General features: G+C 40.7%; 1 protein-coding gene across 2 annotated transcripts in view; it reads left to right on the forward strand.

Annotated features, from left to right (window-relative positions):
• NELL1 (neural EGFL like 1) overlaps nt 1-20,682 on the forward strand; it is an 879,943-nt gene that overhangs the window by 398,409 nt on the left and 460,852 nt on the right. For both annotated transcript variants that reach the window (XM_045484781.1, XM_045484782.1), the window contains exon 13: nt 13,280-13,405. In XM_045484781.1, the coding sequence (XP_045340737.1) occupies nt 13,280-13,405 (126 nt within the window). The remainder of the gene's footprint in view (nt 1-13,279; nt 13,406-20,682) is intronic.

Genomic DNA, 20,682 nt, shown 5'->3' on the forward strand with positions numbered 1-20,682 from the left:
TTTCCAAGTTAGGTATTATTTCAAATAGAGGCAATTCAGTATAGAGAAGTGTTTTGTAAACTTTTTTTTCATTATCTGACCCCTAAGGTGTCTTTGAGACATTTTTTCCTTATCAGTCTCCAATGAAATTTTAATACCACAGAGAATCCATATATCTGTTCATGTATATTTGTCCTTGGGGAAATCACATACTTTTATAATATCTGAGATTTTTTTGCTCTCCCAAGAGCCGTGTTTTTAATCCCTTACAAATGATTTCACCCTAGTTGAGAGCAATGGCATGGAGATTAAAGCACCACGTCCGGAGCCAGGTCTGCCTGGACTTGAGTTCCAGCTCTGCCCCTTACTTGATATGTGACCTTGGGCAAGTTGTTTAGTCTCTCCATGCCTTAATTTCCTTATCTATGGACTTGAGATGCTAAAAAACCTACTTCAGAGGGTTATCATGAGCATTAAATGAATTGGTATACGCAGGCTGCTGCCTGGTACTTACAGTGAGGGCTACCAGTTAGCTGTCAGTTTCGAAAGAGTTCTTTCATTCAAAAATAGTTTAAGATAATGAACTAAATGGAAACCAGATTATCTTCCATTTCCTGCCTTTTGAGTGGTGGTTTTCATTCTACTTTCGGATTGCGTTTTCAGAGGAAAATGGGTTGAGTCATTATTCTGTGTTTGTTTTTTTTCCTCTTTTCTTCCCATTCATTCATTTTTATATTTTCTTTTTTAAAATTTTTTTTAACGTTTATTTATTTTTGAGACAGAGACAGAGCATGAACAGGGGAGGGGCAGAGAGAGAGGGAGACACAGAATCCGAAGCAGGCTCCAGGCTCCGAGCTGTCAGCACAGAGCCCGACGCAGGGCTTGAACTCACGAACTGTGAGATCACGACCTGAGCCGAAGTCGGACGCTTAACCGACCGAGCCACCAGGCGCCCCCATTTTTATATTTTCTCAACAACCACATTGTATAGGAGTCTGGACTTGGTGATTTTTAAGAAACAGCCTAAATACTATATGGCTTCGATTTTCATATTGGAGTAAATGGATTCATTCAAATGTGTAAGAATTTGGGATTCGGAATAATGTTGATTTCTGTTCAAGAAGATTATTTCATCTAGGGAATCGCATCATGTGGGAAGAAACACACAAGAAGTAGCTTGCCTTCTGAGTACATTCAGCTGATAGTCATTCATCATAAACATGCTGGAACACAGGTATTAGTTTTATTGAATCCAAGTTGGGTTCATTAACTACGTGCTCATATGTCTATAAGACCCTGTTTATTTGTGTAATTCACAGTCTGGTATTTAATCACTGGTTAATTTGATGCTGTAGTGAATCAGTAAACTTCTGGTACCAGATCATTTATTTTTAAAAGACTAAAGCCTGTGCACTTTATTTTGACTGCATGGGAAGAGTAGTGAATAAATAATTTGGCCCCTTGTGACTACAGGAAATTGCTATTAATTAAGTAGCAACCAAGGAAGGTAGATATTGAGAAGAGGGAAGCTAAGGTGGCTTGTAGAGAAGAAGAATAGATTAGATGCCAAGGGTTCAAATTCCCTGAGGTCACCTTCCAGCTGGTTAGCCTCTTATGCCTCTATAGGACAAAAATATGAATATATACCTATCTGTATGGTACTTGTGAAGAGGAAATGAATACATCCAAAGTACTTAAAATTATGCTTGGCAGAAAGTAGTGACCAATAAATTCTACTCACTATAAAGAATAGTTGCAACCAGAGATAAGAGGATATAGATGGCTTTGCCAGTGGTATGACTTTTCCATCTCATTTACTCTCCGGTGACTTTCCTTTATCTTTGTAAAGCAAGAGAATAGCTGGCCAACATCTCCCCATTTCGCCCATATCCCAGCCCCTGAAAGCCACCATTCTAGCCTCTGTTTCTATATGACTTTTTTAAAAAATTCCATTTATGAGTGGTATTGCACAATTTTTTGTCTTTCTCAATTTATTTCGCTTAGCATAATAACCCTCAAGGCCCATGCATGTTGTCTCAAATGGTAGGATTTCCTTTTTTCTCATGGATGAGTTATATTCCTTTGTGTATCTAGGTACATACACCATCTTCTTTATCCATTCATCTTTTGATGATTTAAATGTACCAACTTCCAGTTATAAGATGAATAAGTTCCTGGTATCTAATATACAGCATGCTGATTCTAGTTAATAATTTCATATATGTGAAAGTTACTAAAAGAGTAGATGTTTAATCTTATCACCACACACACACAAATGGTAGTTATGTAATGTGATGGAAGCATTAGCTAAGGCTATGGTGGTAATCATTTTGCAATATTTAAAGTGTATCCTACTTATATGTTTTACATCTTAAAGTTACACAATGTTATATGTCAATTATATCTCAATAAAGCTGTGGGGGAAACAAAGATTTGCTGCCTAATTCAATCAGTGATAAGGGAAGGTGATCAGCATTTTATGAAGACATTCTGTTGCCTTCTCAAGACTCAAATACCTTGTGGGTGAATTTTTCCCCTTGTTGGAATTAGCCACTTCTTTCTGTAGTAGAACTTAGGTTGCGCTAAAAGGTTCATGTTCATGTGACTGTCTCTCTGCTAGAATTGATTCTTTTGGGGCTGGCTTTTTTACTTAGCATGAAAGCCAGAAGACAGGGACCACATCCCGCTGACCTTTGGATCTACTGCCTATGGAATCCAGCAGTCTCTTAATACCTCTTGAATTTCCTTTCCCAAATGTAGGGAAGATAAGAGACCATTGTAGCTTCTACATTTCCAGTGTTTTCTTTGGTTAATCCAACTGATAACTCATGAGAAAACCCTGGACCTCTTTGGAAGAACTCACTGATTTTGTTGGTACCATTGGCTGAAGTAGAATTCAGATACTGATGGATTCAGATAGGCTGGGCACAGCCTGAGGCCAAAAGTAGATTAACTTTCACTCACTGTGCTGCTTTCCTTGCAGACACTCCGAATAAGGTTATGGACACTCTCAAAAGTCAGAATGTCAGGCTGGGAAAAAATCTGAGGGTGCTGTCTTATAATATTTTGGCGCTGTCAGCTAGAAATTGGTATGCTTTGATTTCCAATGGCACAAAGAGATATGTTGTTTTATGACAAAATTTGATTCTGAAATTGAGCCCAGTAGGGAAAATAAACATATTAGCATGATTTTTTCAAATATCTGACATAGCTATGTTTGGAAAATACATTTAAATGTCAGAAAATCCAACAATCTAATTTCTGCATTATGTTGTATTTAACTATAAAAACACTCCTTTACTATGCATGTGATGACCAAAAGGTTACTTGAATTTTTAATCTGCAAATATTTGACTTGGCAGGCGAGCTATTTGTTTGACACATACCTTAGAAGATGATGTAAAAACCCATTTCACCAGGCAACAGAGAAATTTAACAAGTAATTTCATTAGCTTTGGAGCTGCCATAACAAAATGGTACAGATTGGATGGCTTAAATAACAGAAATGAATTGACTCGCTCTCCTGGTGGCTAGAAGTCTGAGATTAGGGTGCCACCATGGTTGGGTGTCTTGTGAAGGCTCTCCTGGCCAGCAGCTTATTGTATTCTTGTGTCCTCACATGGGAGAAAGCAAGGGTGTAAGCTATCTAGAATCTCTTCTTTTTTTTTTTTTTCAATATATGAAATTTATTGTCAAATTGGTTTCCATACAACACCCAGTGCTCATCCCAAAAGGTGCCCTCCTCAACACCCATCACCCACTCTCCCCTCCCTCCCACCCCCCATCAACCCTCAGTTTGTTCTCAGTTTTTAAGAGTCTCTTATGCTTTGGCTGTCTCCCACTCTAACCTTTTTTTTTGTTTTTTTCCTTCCCCTCCCCCATGGGTTTCTGTTAAGTTTCTCAGGATCCACATAAGAGTGAAAACATATAGTATCTGTCTTAGAATCTCTTCTTCTAAGAGCACAAATCTCATCTTGAGGCACCACTCTCATGATGTTATCGAAACATAATTACCCCCCAGAGGCCCCATCTCCAAATACCATTGTATTGAAGGTTAGGGCTTCAACCTATTTGGGGGGACACAGTTCAGTCCCTAGAAATTATTAGACACCTCCCTGGGTTGTCTTGTCATTTTCCCCCTTCTCTCTCCTTCTTTTCCTTCTTTCTTCCTTCTCCTCCTCTTCCCTTCTTGTCTTCCTTCCTCTTTTTCTTCCTTTTCCTCCTTTTCTTCCTTTTTTCCTTTCTCCCTTTTGTACCTTTTTTCTTTCTGCCACTAAAGCTCCTTGTGATAACATGCTTTAAGGCATAGGCATTCGTGGATTGAAGCTGATAGATACATTTTGCCTCATTTGAAGTATTTGGGGAAAAACTGGAGCAAAACTTCTGAAAAATTAATGCTTGGATATGCAACTTCTCTAGAAGGATCATAGATCTAGCCCACAATCTCTGACAGGTAGTACTCTAGAGTGAAGAGTATAAACACTGGACCCATCCTACCTGCTCTGCTGGCAGTTCAGGAGTATCTCTTAGCTATGTGACTTGAGACAATTTACCAAACATTCCCTCCCTCCCTCCCTCCCTCCCTCCCTTCCTTCTATCTATCTATCTATCTATCTATCTATCTATCTATCTATCTATCTATCTTTGAGACAGAGAGTAACAGAGCATGAGCAGGGGAGGGGCAGAGAGAGAGGGAGACACAGAATCTGAAGCAGGCTCCAGGCCCTGAGCTGTTAGCACAGAGCCCGACGCGGGGCTCGAACTCATGAATGGTGAGATCATGACCGGAGCCTAAGTTGGACGCTTAACTGACTGAGACACCCAGGCGCCCCCCAAACATTTCTAAACTGTGCTTAGTACATAGTAAGTGCTATGCAATGATGTCCCTTATTACTCCATCATGGCATTATCCAGAAGGAGCTCTGACTGTCCACAGTCCAAACTCTTGCTGTCATCTTTCCACCACTGAGGTTCAGTGTCCCTTTTTATGTGTTATTGGCCTCATACTGTGCTTTTTCCCTATAAAAGAGAGCCATTTCTTTGTTCTTGGAAGTAGGAAAATAAGATAGATGTATGTTTTATGAATAATGAGAGACACTTTATTTCTTTGTGGAAGGGGCGTATTTTGCATAGATATCAGCTACCTGGCTTCTGTTAGGCATTTTGTTTATATTCCTAAATTCTATAGGCATTTTGTTTTTCTCCCCTTGCTTCAGAAGAAAACTGTAATTATAGAGAAACATGAAACATTGGATAGAGCACTAGTTCACAGCTAGAAGACCTTGATTCTGTTATCAGCTCAATGATTATCTGTATATGTTTGGGGCTCTGTTTCTATCTTCTCTGGGCTTCTGTTCCCTCATCTGAAAAAGGGCATAATCCTATTTTTTCTGCCTGACTGGATTTTTATAAGTGCAAGTCAGAGATAAAATAGGCCCCAACTTTAAAAAAATATCCAGTATGACACAGATGGAGAGTATTCACAATTGTAATATAACAACTGACTGGCCAATGCCACCGTGTTTTTATAAGTCATGATGTCTGCGAAGACAGGAGATTAAAGTATGGTAGAATTGCTCTGCAAGTTACCTTACTTGTCTATGGGGAATTTGCCCAGATCCATGCTTTTTGTGAATATATGTTTGCTAGTTCTGGCTGCTTTTGGTTTGCAGGGGAGATGCCAACTCAGTTGATACAGTTAATGAAAGAACAGTGAGAAGACTTAGGTCATCTGAATAGTATTTTCTAGGACCTGTATCTTGGGAAAGGCATCTGGAGCATCTGTCAGCTTCTTAAAACAGGAGAAGAGATGGGTGGCTCAAGAGAAAGTGCTTCAGAAGCAGGCTTATATGATCTGTGGACAGAAAAACATGAATATGTCAAGAACTTTAGAACAGGGAACTGGTAGGCTTTAGATACTCTCTGGTCCAAGTCCCTAATTTTATATATGGGAAAACCAAGGTCTAGAGAAGAAGAAGTGACCTTCCAGGGCTATAGTTAGCTAACAGTAAAAGCAGGGGGATAGCTTTACTCTTGACTCTCATTCCAGGGCTCTTGGTCCAGCAGTCAGAGTGGAACAAGTATGCTTCTTGGAGTCACCGAGATCTGAGTTGAAATTCTAGATACCCTATATGTAGTTGTTGATGCTAGTGCATGGGATGGGAATAATGAGATAGGAGCTCCACAGTGCTTGATACAGAGCACAGTCTCAGTAAATCTTGCTTTTCTTTCCTCTGTTTCTTTTTTTTTAATGTGCATGAAGAGTAGGCATAACCACCTCCCACCAACCCCCTGAGTCCAACCTTCGGACGTTGCCTTTTTCTAGGAAATTCTTAGGAGCAAGTCTGAGTAGATCACACATTTTTATTAAAAGAATTCTTTAAATTTGCTTCTGTCTTTGCTACCCAGACCCTGAACTCTAATTTAATGATGATAATGCCAAATTTGGGTCTGTGTTTGCTCTGAACTCTTATGCAGATGGAGGCTGGTGATGTATGAAGAATCATTACGCCACATCAAGTTTTGTTTTAAAGTCCATAAGTACACCTTTTTAAAATGAAAACAAACTACTTCACCATCCTGGGGAGGGACATAAATCATGTATTTTTATTACCTCAAAAGACCACCAGAAGATGAGCTCTAATATTTCAAAGGTGACAAGCAATCTATACGAATAAATCGTAATTCGAGCCCCATTATACTCGAGCTGATATATACTGCAATCGGGTTTATAGATGTTTCTCTAAAAATATTAAAAAGAAGAAAACAACCAGGCCTTTTGTCTCTAGTTTCTAATTCTATAGGAGGCAATCAGTCTTAAGCTACCAGCATAAAGACTGTATCAAGCTGTGGGCTAAAAAAGCTGGGAGCAGAAGGCGCCTACCTGTTTTGGGGCTCCGGGTCACTGGAGCCTTAAGTGTGAAAGTGTTAGGATCTCTTTAAAAGAGCCAAAGAAGCAGTGATGCATGATATAGCATTGCTATTTTAACAGAGTGTAACACCAGAACAAATGTTATGAACGGCATTGCACGCAGACCTAGAATTTGAAGATCTTCTTGTTTACATATGCTTCCTGGCAGCATCAGATGTATGTAACAGAGTCCTAGGATGGAATTGTTAGGGCTAGAACTGGCACCATGAGAACAGTGCCCACTTTGAAGTCAGACTATGTGGATTTAAGCCCAGGCTCTTATGCTTACTGACTTCGTGCCTTGGGCAAGTGACCTAATAATCTGAGCCTCAGTTCCCTCATCATGGTGTGGGGCTACCTACTTAATTCAAGAGGAATACATGAAGTGATGAGATGCCATCTGTGAAATACCTAGCATAGTATCTGATACAAAGAAATGATAGCTATTTATTGAGGATTAGCCAGGTGCCGGGGGGCTGTTCCTAATTTTATCTTATGAGGTTATATACATTGAACCTCTTACTCATTTTGGTATTACCCTGGGCCTAATGGTGTGGGTTGTTTTTTTTTGTTTGTTTGTTTTTAGTCCATTCATCCCTCCAATAGTCAGGTTAACTGTGGTTCTTCTTATAGCAACTTCCTAGACGGATTGAGACGTTTATTAGCTTGAACCTGGACTGGAGTGTGTCCAACTCACACCTTGAGGTTCAGCCTCAGGCTTAGCCTTTTCTTGTCTTCTGGTTTTTGGGTGAATATCACACCTGGAAGGACCATTGCTTGAGAAAGAAATCTGCTTCAGGCAGAGCATCAGCACCACCTGAACAAAGGTCGGATGGCTTTCAGGTTAAAATCTTTGGTGCTTTGGGCCGTATGCACTTTCTTTCTCTGAGTTTCAGTTCATTCTTTCATTAGGGAGTTGTGTTCGTGTGTTCATGTGCTTGTTTTTGTAATTATTCATTACCTTTCAGAATCTTTGTGAACAATAAGCTAACGTTCGTCTTAGGCTCATTTTAAAAATCTCAGCTCACTAGTTCTCAAGATTGTTTTCTTAGGATATCTCAATTCTCTGAAGATGTTTGTTAATTCTGTTTTGATTCTTTCTATAATCAGATTTGCTTTTGAAGCACTCTTGAGTCCTACTGAAACTGTCTGCAGGGTTGTGCCTTTCCCTGACGATAGAGAGGCAATTTTTCTTTTGGCAAATGTGTTGCCATTCTATCTCCAGCCCCATCCTAAAACCAGGGAAGTTCTCAATTCCTTCCTTGCTTTTAGCTCCTCGTCCCAAGGGAACCAGCTAGCTGATTCTAAACACTTTACAGTTTTTTTTTTTCTCCCCTCTACATTAGTTATACCACGAGGTGGTTTTTATATTTGGTGTTTGCATGATGGGGGATAAGCAACAAAGATAAGGTTGTAACAGTTGAATTTTCTGGTACATTCGTCAACCTTTCTGCTTTATTTGGTGCTGTCTCTTTCTGGAATGGTACCTGGAAATTAGGACATATGCAAGAGCTGAGATTATCAGTGATATGAATTGAACACGAAACCAACTGAAAGACACTTCACCATAGCAGCAGGGATGTATGACCCGGGGTCCTGTGTGAGACCCCATGCATGTAGAGAGTAAAGGTTTGGTAAGTCTATGGGAGAAATTCTCACTGGGGTTTTCTCACCATCCCCTTGTTCTGTTTTTGAATATAGTTTTATTTAGGGCCTTTGAAATCTATGAAACAGAGCAATGGTTCGGCTGTTTGAATCAAAATAAGCTTGTTGCAGCCAAGTAAGTCCTTCAAATCTAGATGAGGCAGATACCTCTCATTAGTTATCCAGAGGCCTCAGGGAAATGAAGCAGGAGTTTCTCTCTGGGTGGAGCTGACAAGGGTCCATGACAGGGAAACACTCATTGCAGTCAGCAGCCTGGTTGGTGGCTGTGGCCCATGGGCTGAAGATTGAATTGCCTCTAAGGCAAGTCCTGACTAGTTTCTCATCTTAAAGAATGCCTGGGCACCCCGGCAGAATGAGATGGAGTTCGGTGTGGCCGTCTCTCTGTAAGTAAAATACCAACGTGTTTAGCCTTCAGCTTGCCCAGCTCCAGTCCATTTTCTTCAGTACAGCTGACTGATATTTTAAAAACAGAAATTGGTTTATGTCACCACCCTGATTAAAGTCTAGACTCCTTCCCATGGCCCACAAGGCTCAGCAGGATCTGGCCTGAGCTTATCTTTCCAGTTGTACTTTAAACAGACAAAGCTCCTTCCTCTAATGCTTCTCATTCTTCTCTGTCTGGTATGTTATTCTTCTCCCCTTTACCTGATGGACTTGTGTTTTAGGTCTTGGATGAAGCCCCACTTCCACAGAGACTGCTCCTCTGGCCCTCTCAGCCTGGATCAAAGCCCTCTGGTAAAAGACCTCACATTCTTGGTAGGACTTAACAAGTTTTGCTCAATGTCTTGCCAGGCTGTGAAGTTTGTGGTGGCATTTTGTTCATCCTCTGCTTCAGGGCTTAGCAGAGGGCTAATTAATGTTCACGACTCAGAGATTCTCTCCCTTCCTGACTCTGCACAGACAAAAAGTTTAGTCTCTGTAGTTTCCCTTCTTTTCCCCCACCTCCAGTCTCTACATGGTGAATTTCTGTGCATCTTTTAAGATCAAGCTTAAGGATCTCATTTTTTGAATGCTGTTCTTAGTCACCCTCTATACCAGCCAGGGTGGGCTTGATGGCTTAAATCAGTGAAAGCATATTTCTAGTTCATGCAACATGTTCACCAAGCTTGTCTGGTTGCCTATGCCTCACTCAGGGACCCAGGCTCAAAGAGTCTCCATCTTTGTGCTTCCATGATTTCCAACGCCAGAACAAGAAAATGTGGTAAGTCAGGCGCTGGCTCTTAATATTTCCACCTGGAAGTGTTGTGCTTTGTTCAGACTTCATGATCACTCATACAGCTCTGCTTAGCTTCCAAGAGGATGGGGAAGCACAGTTGTGTGATGTGCTCAGGAGGAGGAAAACTGTTAATATCTGTTCGATGAACAGCACTAATGCCAACCAACTTCCTGCCAACACAAGGTTCTTGGTGTTCCCAGCCTCTCACTTACAATGATCTATTCTTCCACTCCCCCATAGTCCTGGGAAAGACCTTGTAATCATCAATAACTGAATCACTTTCAAAATATTAATGTTAGGCACACTGCTTTGTAACCCCTCCTCTACCTTTCTAGCTCATGTGTTCTAGATCCTCACTGTAACTACACCTTGCCTCCATTAGGATTGCTGCGGCAGTTTGGGTTCCCCCAGAAGCAAACTTGGCAATGGAGACTGGAGTGCAGGAAGCTTATTAGAGAGTGCTGTAGGGATGAATGCCTCTGGGGAAGGGAATAATGTAGGATTGGGCAGAGGGAAGAGTTAGCAAAGTCTCACTGAGTGCTCTGAAATCTGGATGGTCCTTTAGAATTCTCTTGAGTTCAGGATGAATGAGAACTAGTCTTTGTAGGTTGCTCCCAGGATTCAAGTGTGACTGTGACTGTATAATCTCTCATTGGCCAAGGACAATTTCCTTAAAAGGATAACAGCTGAAGATTGTTAGCAGGCAGTACTCCCCTTAGCTGGGGGATTAAATTCTTTAGTTCTGAAGTGAGATCTCAGGAGTGTAACACAGTGTCCACCCCTAATTTTAATGCATTTACAGCTGTCTACCTCCTTCTTCATGTCCTCACATCTCTCCTCAATAGCCGAGATTCCTTCCTACTTCATTATCATCACCTCTTTCTTAATACCCTCAATTCCCTCGTATCTGTCTTTACCCATTATATTTGCATAAAAACTCCTTTAACTTTCCACCTACCGTGCTATTGCCCCAAAATATCTGAATGAGACTGGAGAAAACACATGGCCATGCTGACTGCTGTCACTTGATGCACTTTTGACTGCAAATCACAGTAGCTCTTCAGCCACCTTCCCACATGCACTAGTAAATTTTTGTTCCTTTTTTTCAAAACGACTGTTTTTTAATACCATTTTCTCTCTCCTTAAATATCCGATATGCCCTCCCTTTCTTGATTCTCAAATGTTACCCTCTCTTTGCATTTCACTGAGAAAATAAAAATAAGTGATGGAGAACTACTTTGTCTCCCAGCCACCAAATATGCCAGCCATCTCCACCTCTTTGCTTCTCTCAGCTTCGTTCTTGTTTTGAAGGTGATGTGTTCCATCTGCATGCTGGAGCACAGTCCCTCTTGCCTTCTTCCCCAGGACTTTGCTCCTACAGTGATCTCTCTCTTCAACATCATCAGTTCGCTTCACTTGTATTGAATCCTTCCCAACAGCCTGCAAATGTGCTGTGATCTCTTCCATCTGTAAATAAGACTCTTTCTACATCAAGTCTCCCCAGAGCTGCTCCTCCACTTTTCCTTATGGGAAAAAAAAAATCTCAAAAAGTTTGCCTTGTTTTTCTCTCTTCCTTCATCTTCCATTCTCTCTTTAATGGACTCCAGTCAGGCTTTTCTCTACCACTTTCCCAAATCTATTCTTATTAGGTCAAGGTCAGCGGTGAACTACTTCTTGCCAAATCCAGTGGTTAGTTATGTCTTTATCTTATTCAGCAGGTGACAAAAATAATCGTTAGTCCTTTCCTGAAATACTCCTCTTGACTTTTATGGTATCTGCTGGTCTGTGAAGCAAAAATGCTTAAATGATGCCAGGAACCGACTTGTTAAAAGAATTCTAATGTCCTGGGTGCCAGAGAGATCCAAACCATATCTCATGCTCATGTGCAGCTACTATTCTGTCTTAAGTTTGTGGGAGAGTTCCCTCCACACCTTAGCTTGATGTAATCTTATTATATAGTTTTAATATTCCTTTTGTCCATTTATTTTAATTGTGCATTGTCTTGGATCATCTTTGAAAGCACATGATCTTGTGCAAGTATAACACTTGGTTTATTGCCTGAATCATTTATCTAATTTCTGGTGTTTTGTTCTTTATGGTTATGGAAGTCTTGCTAACTGCAAGTGTCCTTCTAGGACCTCGATTACTGCACAATAACTTTTGTTTATAGGCTGAGAGATGTTTAGTGCTTAAAAGAATCTGGTGTTACTTCAGTGTGTTTTATCAGGAAGTAAGTCAATCTATTTTTACTTTGAATATAGATAAGTGAGATTATAGGTGTTTTTGTCTTCTGTTTCTATACATGAAGCGTATTAGGACTTCAGTGATTACCTTAATAGTAACACTGTGGTTGACTATCATCTTCAAGGTGCTTTCATCAAGTAAATCATCATAAAAGATTGACTTCTGAGTTCCACTCCTGGGTGTAGCATGTTCTAACAGGATGGTATATATTTTTGCCACATATTTAACCTCTCTAAGCCTCAGTTGTCTACACTGCAAAATGTGGGTAGTGCTGTACTGTGATCGTGGAATTGTTTGTGGATTAAATTAGATAAGGAGTTTAAAGATGTAGGTTCAGAACTGGCCTGCATGACCAATTCACGAGAATGCTGGAACTCATACTGGTTAAATGGAAGTCACAGGCTAGTCAGTGGAAGAACCAGAACCAGAACCAGAACTCACATTGTCTGTCTTAGGTTCTTACACTGTGCTGCTCCCCCTTCCTCTCCTTCACATATAAGCAGTCTGAGTAAAATGAACGTAAAGCCATTTCTGAAAACAACTTCCAGAAAAGACTCAATTAAACTCTGTACTAAGGTCGTAGGTGATTCTAATTCTTCCCATGAATGCTTATGAGAAAGTAGGGGATGCTCTGACCTCTGTTCCAGAAAGAAAAAGATGTTTTTGCTGAATCAGCCCATTATTCTGTCTCATGGGATGAATCTCCAGGTCAAGGGATGAAAGGCATCAGTTTGCATTAGACCACAGCTGCTGTCTGTATTCAAAATACACCATGGGAGAAACTGGCTGCACCATCATTTTTTAACAGATGGATTAAAGCATGTCTTAGTAAGACACATGAGCAGAGAAGCCTGGATTCCCTTGATCTCCCTGATAAAAGCTACACCATGTACAGTGGACATCTAATAAATATTAATTGGTATCAACTCATTGGACATAGAACTCCTTGATTTTGGATGTTTAAATCCAGCATCCTCCGTGGTGAGGGATTAGTAATAGTAGATTCAGTCTTCATACCTCTAGGTTTCTTAGCTGTTGCGTCTCACTGTGCATCTTTCTGGAAATACTTTCAGCTCAAGATGGGATCTGATGCGCTTGAATGCAGCTGAATTTGCATTTAAGATTTTGTGTTTAATGCATCTTGCATTTTCTCTTAGCTTTGTTGGGCATTTGCCTTTTTAAATTTCATTGCAACATGGTTACATGACAGTTCCGTCATTCACCTCACTGTGATATTGCTTCTTTTTTTCTTTTTCCTCCTTCAGATATTGATGAGTGTGCAGCTAAGATGCATTACTGTCATGCCAATACTGTGTGTGTCAACTTGCCTGGGTTATATCGCTGTGACTGTGTCCCGGGATACATTCGCGTGGATGACTTCTCCTGTACAGGTGAGACTGAAGAACCAACACTGTTTTTCTGATTCAGCCCTTCTCTGCCCCATCTGTGTTTTGTTAAATTTAGGTCCAAGTGTTGTCACCTAATTGGTTTTTCTCTTGCATTATTTTACCCTCACCTTTAGAGAAAAAAGTGATAAAAGAAATTTTATCTGCGCAACTTATTTCTATTCCTAGTATCTGTGTGTGTGTGTGTGTGTGTGTGTGTGTGTGCGCGCGCGCGCGCGCGCGCGCACGCTCGGGTCTTTGATTTGAATTTGAAGTCCCCCGTTGCCTATCGTAACGTTGAGGGACGTAGAGACATCAGTTTTATTTTTAAAAATTTTTTTTTTTCAACGTTTATTTATTTTTGGGACAGAGAGAGACAGAGCATGAATGGGGGAGGGGCAGAGAGAGAGGGAGACACAGAATCGGAAACAGGCTCCAGGCTCTGAGCCATGAGCCCAGAGCCTGACGCGGGGCTCGAACTCACGGACCGCGAGATCGTGACCTGGCTGAAGTCGGACGCCCAACCGACTGCGCCACCCAGGTGCCCCACATCAGTTTTAAGAATAGAAAAGTATCAATGTATTTTCCTTCCATCATGATGAAATGTTTTCGTATATAAGAAAATGTACTTTGTTCCCACTGGAAAAGACAAAGATTCGATTGATTTAAAGGGGGATAAGGAGTATCTGGTGAGCAGAGATTGGGCAAATAGGGGAGCTGCTCAAGACTCTTGATTGCCAAATACCGATGGTGTCTCCCCTATATAGCGGGGCTGTCAGCCCTAAACTGGAACTGCAGGGTTGTGTGGTCAGTGCCTTCATTGAGTAATGCTGGCTTTGTGTGAGGCATTTGGTGGTAGGGGTGGGGGCAATATACTTCCAGTTATGTATATGGAGATATGAATTGTAAATTGGTTAGGGATTGTAGAAAGTTCTTCTTTTGGTCAAATATCTTTAACCAGTTTGTAACCTATAAGAAAACCGCCCCTTAAACATAAAATGTCAGTCATTTTGTACCTTTCCTTGACTCCTGCATCTTCATTTGTCCCAATAACGTTTGCATATAGACTGAATTTTTCACTCATGGGGCGCCTGGGTGGCTCAGTTGGTTAAGCTTCCATCTTCTGATTCAGGTCATGATCTCGCAGTCTGTGAGTTCAAGCCCTGCGTCGGGCTCTGTGCTGACAGCCCAGAGCCTGGAGCCTGCTTGAGATTCTATCCCCTCTGCCTCTCTGTCTCTCCCCACATTGTGCTCTCTCTCTCTGTCAAAAATAAATAAGCTTTTTAATTTTTTTAATGTTTTGATTTATTTTTGAGACAGAGAGCATGAGCAGGGGAGGGGCAGAAAGAGAGGGAGACACAATCTGAAGCAGGCTCCAGGGTCTGAGCTGTCAGCACAGAATCTGACATGGGGCTCCAACTCACAGACTGTGAGATCATGACCTGAGCTGAAGTCGGACGCTTAACCGACTGAGCCACCCAGGTACCCCAACAATAAATAAAAAAAATGTTTTACACTGAATTTTTCACTCAGAATGGACAGCCACTGTCAGTGTATTTTATTGCAAATGACCTTTTCAGAAGTGCAGAAAGTGCAAAAGTTAGGGAAGCATGTTTATATGTCCACGCAACCTTTTCCATTTATTTCTGTATATGTATAGGTTACTATTTTTTGGCTAAGGAGCTGGTGATTCCAGATTGATGCAGGTTTCTGATGGCCACAGGTGGCCAGTCTCATTTATCTATCTTTTATGTAGTATAACTAAAGTTCCTGGAGAAAAAAGAGATTGTATAAACATAGCATGCTGAGATCTAAACATTTTAACAGGGGCACAAAACTCTTTGCAACCTGTAAACCAACACAATATGAAAATCTGATGTTCTCTGATGGTTTCTCTGTTCTTAGTAAATCCAGGTCATCCTGATTTACCGTAACCCTATGGTTAGAAGGAACCAGTGAGTATTCTCCCAACACAGCATCACATATCATGCAACTTGATAAACCTTGATGAAGGTCCTTCTGTGTACAAAGAGCTTGCTGAAATTGTATCAGAATATTGCCTGTTTTTACTTTTTCATTAAGGGAGGAAGACCAGAGCTTGGTGGTTCTTGAAAGCCTCTTAGGGATAGGTGCCCTGCCTGGTGGTTTATATATGGAACGAGATGGAAAATGTATTGTTTATAGAACTGGTTCCACAACTGCTTTTAGCAAGCAAAAGATAAGGATGTGGGTATCAGTGGGTACCCAAGCATCCCCCCTACTAAACAAAACAAGATACTGTGTAGCTCTGCAGAAAAAAACCTGTACAAACACACATCATACATGCACGAAGTTTTTGTTTTGTGTGTGTATGTTTTGTCTCAGAGGGAATGGGTAAGTTAGAGCGAAAGAAAGAAAAACAAGAGGGAGTCAGAGAACAGTCACTAGTCGGAGAACAGAAGACCAGGTGCTGTGAAGGACAGAGAACCATTGAAAACCTCCCTGTGGAAGGAGAACTGAAAGGACTTTTAAGGGTGGGAATATTTAATGTGAGGTTTTTTCATTGTTTTGCTATTCAGTAGGCAATGCAAGTTTTCCTTATGCCTTTCAAATCTTCAGCAAAGTGTACCTATCCTGCATGCTGGATGAGCCCTTCCCCTTCTACCCTGAGGGACTGCAAGTTAACATGGTATACACAGCAGAAATGTGTGTATAGGATGTTGAGACCTCAGAGACAGAGGTACTCACTCTGAAGTAATTACTCCTGTCCCTTATCTGCGCGCCCAACCTAAACTTCTACATCACTATCACAACAGTTTCCTTCTAGGAGTTTTCTGAAGTCTTGATGAAGGATTTGGAATTTCCATAGGTTGGAATTGGGAGTAAGGTCTTTTCCTTTAAGAAACTTTCTTTGATCCCAGTTTCCATCCTGTCTGCTGCCCCATCTTTTTGCTTTTATTCATGGCAAAACTTCTTAATTTTGATTACTGTCCTCGTTTACATTTGCTCACCTGGCATACCTTCCTTAACCTCCTCCACAGAAGGCTTTCATGCTCACTATTCCACAGAGGTTGTGTTTATCAAGGTCAGCCTTGAACTCCATTTTGTTAAATCCAGTGTTCTTATCTTCTGGGACCTCTCAACAGCATTGAGCGTTGACCACACCTTTCTCTTTTAAACACATTATTTTCTTGCCTTTCCCTCTTTCCTGATTGTCTTTCTTCGTCACTGCCGGTCCTGCCCAGGCTCCCTAGCTGTTTTTCTTTCTCTTTTCACATTTTTAAAAGTTAGAGTGCTGCAGAGCTCTGCCCTGGATCCTGTTTCTTTGTTCACCTACATAGACTTTTTAGATGCCTTCATTTCACGTAGGACTTTCACAGCACTCCGTCGATACTTTCTCAGTTTCTATCGAGTACAATATTTTTTTCTGAGCTTCTGAATCCTATTCAAACTGACACCCCCATGTAGATGTTTAAGAGGCATTTCGTATTAACATGTTTAAGAATGAACTCTGGATTTCTTTCCATGTTGGTAAACTTCCTCTTTCAATTTTCCCCATCTCAGCAAATGAAAGCCTCATCTACCCAGTTTTTCAAGCCAGACAGCTAGGAGTTATACTGGATTCCTTTCCTTCTCTTGCCCCGCCACCTTCAGTCCAAACACCAGTCTTACTCTACCCTCTACGTCCTGTCCTAAATGTGTGCACTTCTGCCCACATGCTTTATTACCAAACTACTAGACCCCTGACACCACACCGGACTTTGTGTTCCATTCTCGCTCCGCTATAACTCACTCTTCATTCAGTAGCCAGAGCAAAGTTTTAAAAATAAGAATTCTACAAATATGCTTAAACTTCTCATGTAGTGTCCTATTACACAGAAAATCAAATCCATACTTACTTTTATATGAAACTCTATATGGTTATTCTCCTTCCTGTCCCTATTACTTTATCTTGTACCAATTCCATCCTTGTCCATCATGTGGTGGCCACATTGACTTTTGGAGGTTTTTTATTTTTTTTCCCCAGTCAACGTGCTTGTTTTCCCGTAGGACCTTTGCGTGAGCTCTGTCTCAGAAGTTTTTTCCTCTTGATATCCCCATAACTGGCTCTTCCTTTGTCATGCAGGTGTCAACCTAAAAATGATAGGCCCAGAGAGACTTTCTCTGATTTGTATAATTAGCCACCCATTATCTATCTCCTGGTTGTAATTCTTTATCACTTATCACCATGTAGAATTTTCATTTTTTTATATGTGGTTTTCAAAAATTGTCTCTTATTAGAACATAACATCCGGGAGCCGCAATCTTTTCCCATTTGCTCACTACCTATCTTGGCTATTTAAAACAGCCAAGGGCGGGGAGCAGGAGGGGTGGGGGCTGTGGGGTGAGGTAGAGAACATAGCTGGGCAGAGAGCAGTGCTCAGCAAATGCTTATTGAATGAAGGAATGTGCAAAACTACTTAGGCTTCCGCTATGTACCTCTCTAAATTTCATTTATATAAAAATGGCTCATATCTGCTGTATCATAACTGTTAGATTATTGAGGACACCAAATTGTATATGTGAAAACATTTATCGTGGCACTGTCATCAGTGCCATCAGGATAGGATGTTCTGCAGTGAAAACCCCAAATATTACTGATTTAAAATAACAGCGTTTTGTTTGCTTTTCACTGGTCAACAGGAAGCGTGCTCTGCTCATCATAATTACTGCTGATTGTAGTAATCATAATACTGACTGATGGAATAGTCAGTATTGGGAATATTGCCAAGATGGGGAAAAGAGAGCCTGGAGGGTCTTGTAACAGTTGTTATATGTTCTTGTCAGGGAGTAACAACATACCCTTTCTATCCTCTGCTAGTTGACTAGAACTAATCACCAGTACCTAACTAACTGCAAGGAGATGAGGAAATGCAATTCCTACTTTGTGCTTGGAAGGGTTAGAAAACCAAAATAGTTGGTGAATGGTGCTAATGAATACCATAGTGACTTACACTTAATAGATTCTCAACAAACTTTGTTTCCTTTGACACGAGAAACTGTTCATTAAAATAACCTTTTTTTTTTTTTTTTTTTTTCGACAGCAGTTCACAATGTGTTGGGGAAAGTAGTCTCAAAAGGATAAAGATATTAAGCACTTCTGTACTAAGTGCTCTGATGGAAGGACAAGCAAAATGCGATAAGGAAAAGGTGCTTGATTTCTAGAACAGAGTGTCTGGAATATTTTTTGCAAACCAAGAGGAGCTATTGGAGTTTCCTGGGGCTTGTTAGCATGTAGTGAGTGGATTAGTTTAGGATTTTACAGTGTGGAATGTGGATCTAGTGAGGAGAGCTAAGAGACAAGCATTCTCCCTGCCATTTCTCCTCTAGACCAGATTCCAAGGCCTCCATTAGATGCTTTCATATTTTTTTTTTTATTTTTATTTTTTTTTCAACGTTTATTTATTTTGGGGACAGAGAGAGACAGAGCATGAACGGGGGAGGGGCAGAGAGAGAGGGAGACACAGAATCGGAAACAGGCTCCAGGCTCTGAGCCATCAGCCCAGAGCCCGACGCGGGGCTGGAACTCACGGACCGCGAGATCGCGACCTGGCTGAAGTCGGATGCTTAACCTACTGCGCCACCCAGGCGCCCCTAGATGCTTTCATATTAAGCTGGAACTCTGACGTTTACCTTGGCATCCTGAAAGTGAGCCTGTTAGGGCAAAGGTGCTCTTCACTCTCCAAGGTGGATCAGGTCCCCACCGCCAATCTCTCTCATTTCTTTATTGGCAAAGAAGACTTCTTCCTCTAAGTGATTATTTGCATGTGGTAGTAAGTAAGGTATGTACGACCTATCGGCCACTGTAAGATGTCTTTTCAGATGTTTCATTTTCCAAAGATAAATTTCTGGGAGAAATTGACAGGCCTGAAGACATCCTTTGTTTGCCCCACATTCCTGATAGAGCATTTCTCATTATTGGCATTCCTATATTCCAGAGATCATCCTAGACTCTGTCCTGGATCAGTTTCTCCTGTCACTGTTGAGTTGGTCTTCTAAGTATGTCTAGGTCACTTTTTTCTTTCTTTTAGGATGCCATTTAGCTTCCTAGAAGTCAGTAGTAATACTGAAAAGTTGTATTCAACCAAAAATTAGCCTAGAATTAAAGATGATCTAGTAACTTTGGTAGTAGATTGATTATTCAATAACTGATTGCTTCATCCATTTATTCATGAATCTAATGCATAATTAGTGTCAGTCATGAGTGTTAGGAAATATGGTGGTTGAGAATAGTGATAAATGACCTCTGTGCCCAGAGAGTTCATGGTTAATGAGGCAACATCTTCACATGAAAAAACTCAAATGTACATTCACTCTCAAAAATATTCCAGTGTTTGCCAAATCAATCCCTCTTGAAAGTTTTAGTAGAATTTAGTTGAGTATTGGGTGTTTAATCCCATGTTAGCTGTTTGTCTCTTACAAGTTTCAAAGAAGAAATCCTGAAATAACTGTTCCAGGGTTTATGCCGATAACCACAGCCCTTTCAGGAAGGTTGCACCTGAGACAATAAATAGATGCCAAACCTGATGCCGGAGGGGAAAGACAGTATGTCAAACAGAAAAGAAGCTTTAACTCTTTCCTCCTTTATCTTGTTAAAAATTGAAAAAGAAATTCTATGTCATGGGATAATAAAGTTAGGAGGGTTCAACACTGAGAATGCTTACCTGTAACTTAAAATGTACTGTAATTTCATTTTTACCCTTAGAGGCTGGGGATTCCCTGACATGACCATATATTATAGATGAGGCTCTGTACTTTTTTCTAGGAAAGTTTCCATTGCCCTTTGAAAGGGTGAAGTCTGAAGCATTGGACTCTTGACACTGGACTAGTTTTTTGCCTTAGAATCTGTGTGAGTCTAAATCACTTTGTCTCCTGTAAGGGAACCCCGAGTTGCCCTTGCTCTTTTGTGAATTTTGAAACGGGAGGATTCCCTGAAATTGACTTGGTGGGGTGCTTTTTATCTTCTCTGTACCTTTTGATTTTTGGAGTGGTCAGCCTGCTTGATTTATTGGTCTCTGACCTTCATTTATCCCCAGTTAAACTCCCTGTGTTGAGGTTGTTTGATAAGACGTTATCATTGGATACTCAGGCAGCTTTAAAGGAGGATACTTGTGATTTATGACAAAAGCCGCAGCAATAAGGCAGGTACTTGACAGTAATGGGGAAGCATTCATTTTTATGCCAAAAACTTCCCATGAAGGTAAGAAATAAAGGGAACAAGTGAGATAACATATATCCCATGTGATTTCTATTACCTCACTAAA

Source organism: Leopardus geoffroyi, chromosome D1 (genome assembly GCF_018350155.1).
Source record: "Leopardus geoffroyi isolate Oge1 chromosome D1, O.geoffroyi_Oge1_pat1.0, whole genome shotgun sequence".
Taxonomy (NCBI): Eukaryota; Metazoa; Chordata; class Mammalia; order Carnivora; family Felidae; genus Leopardus; species Leopardus geoffroyi.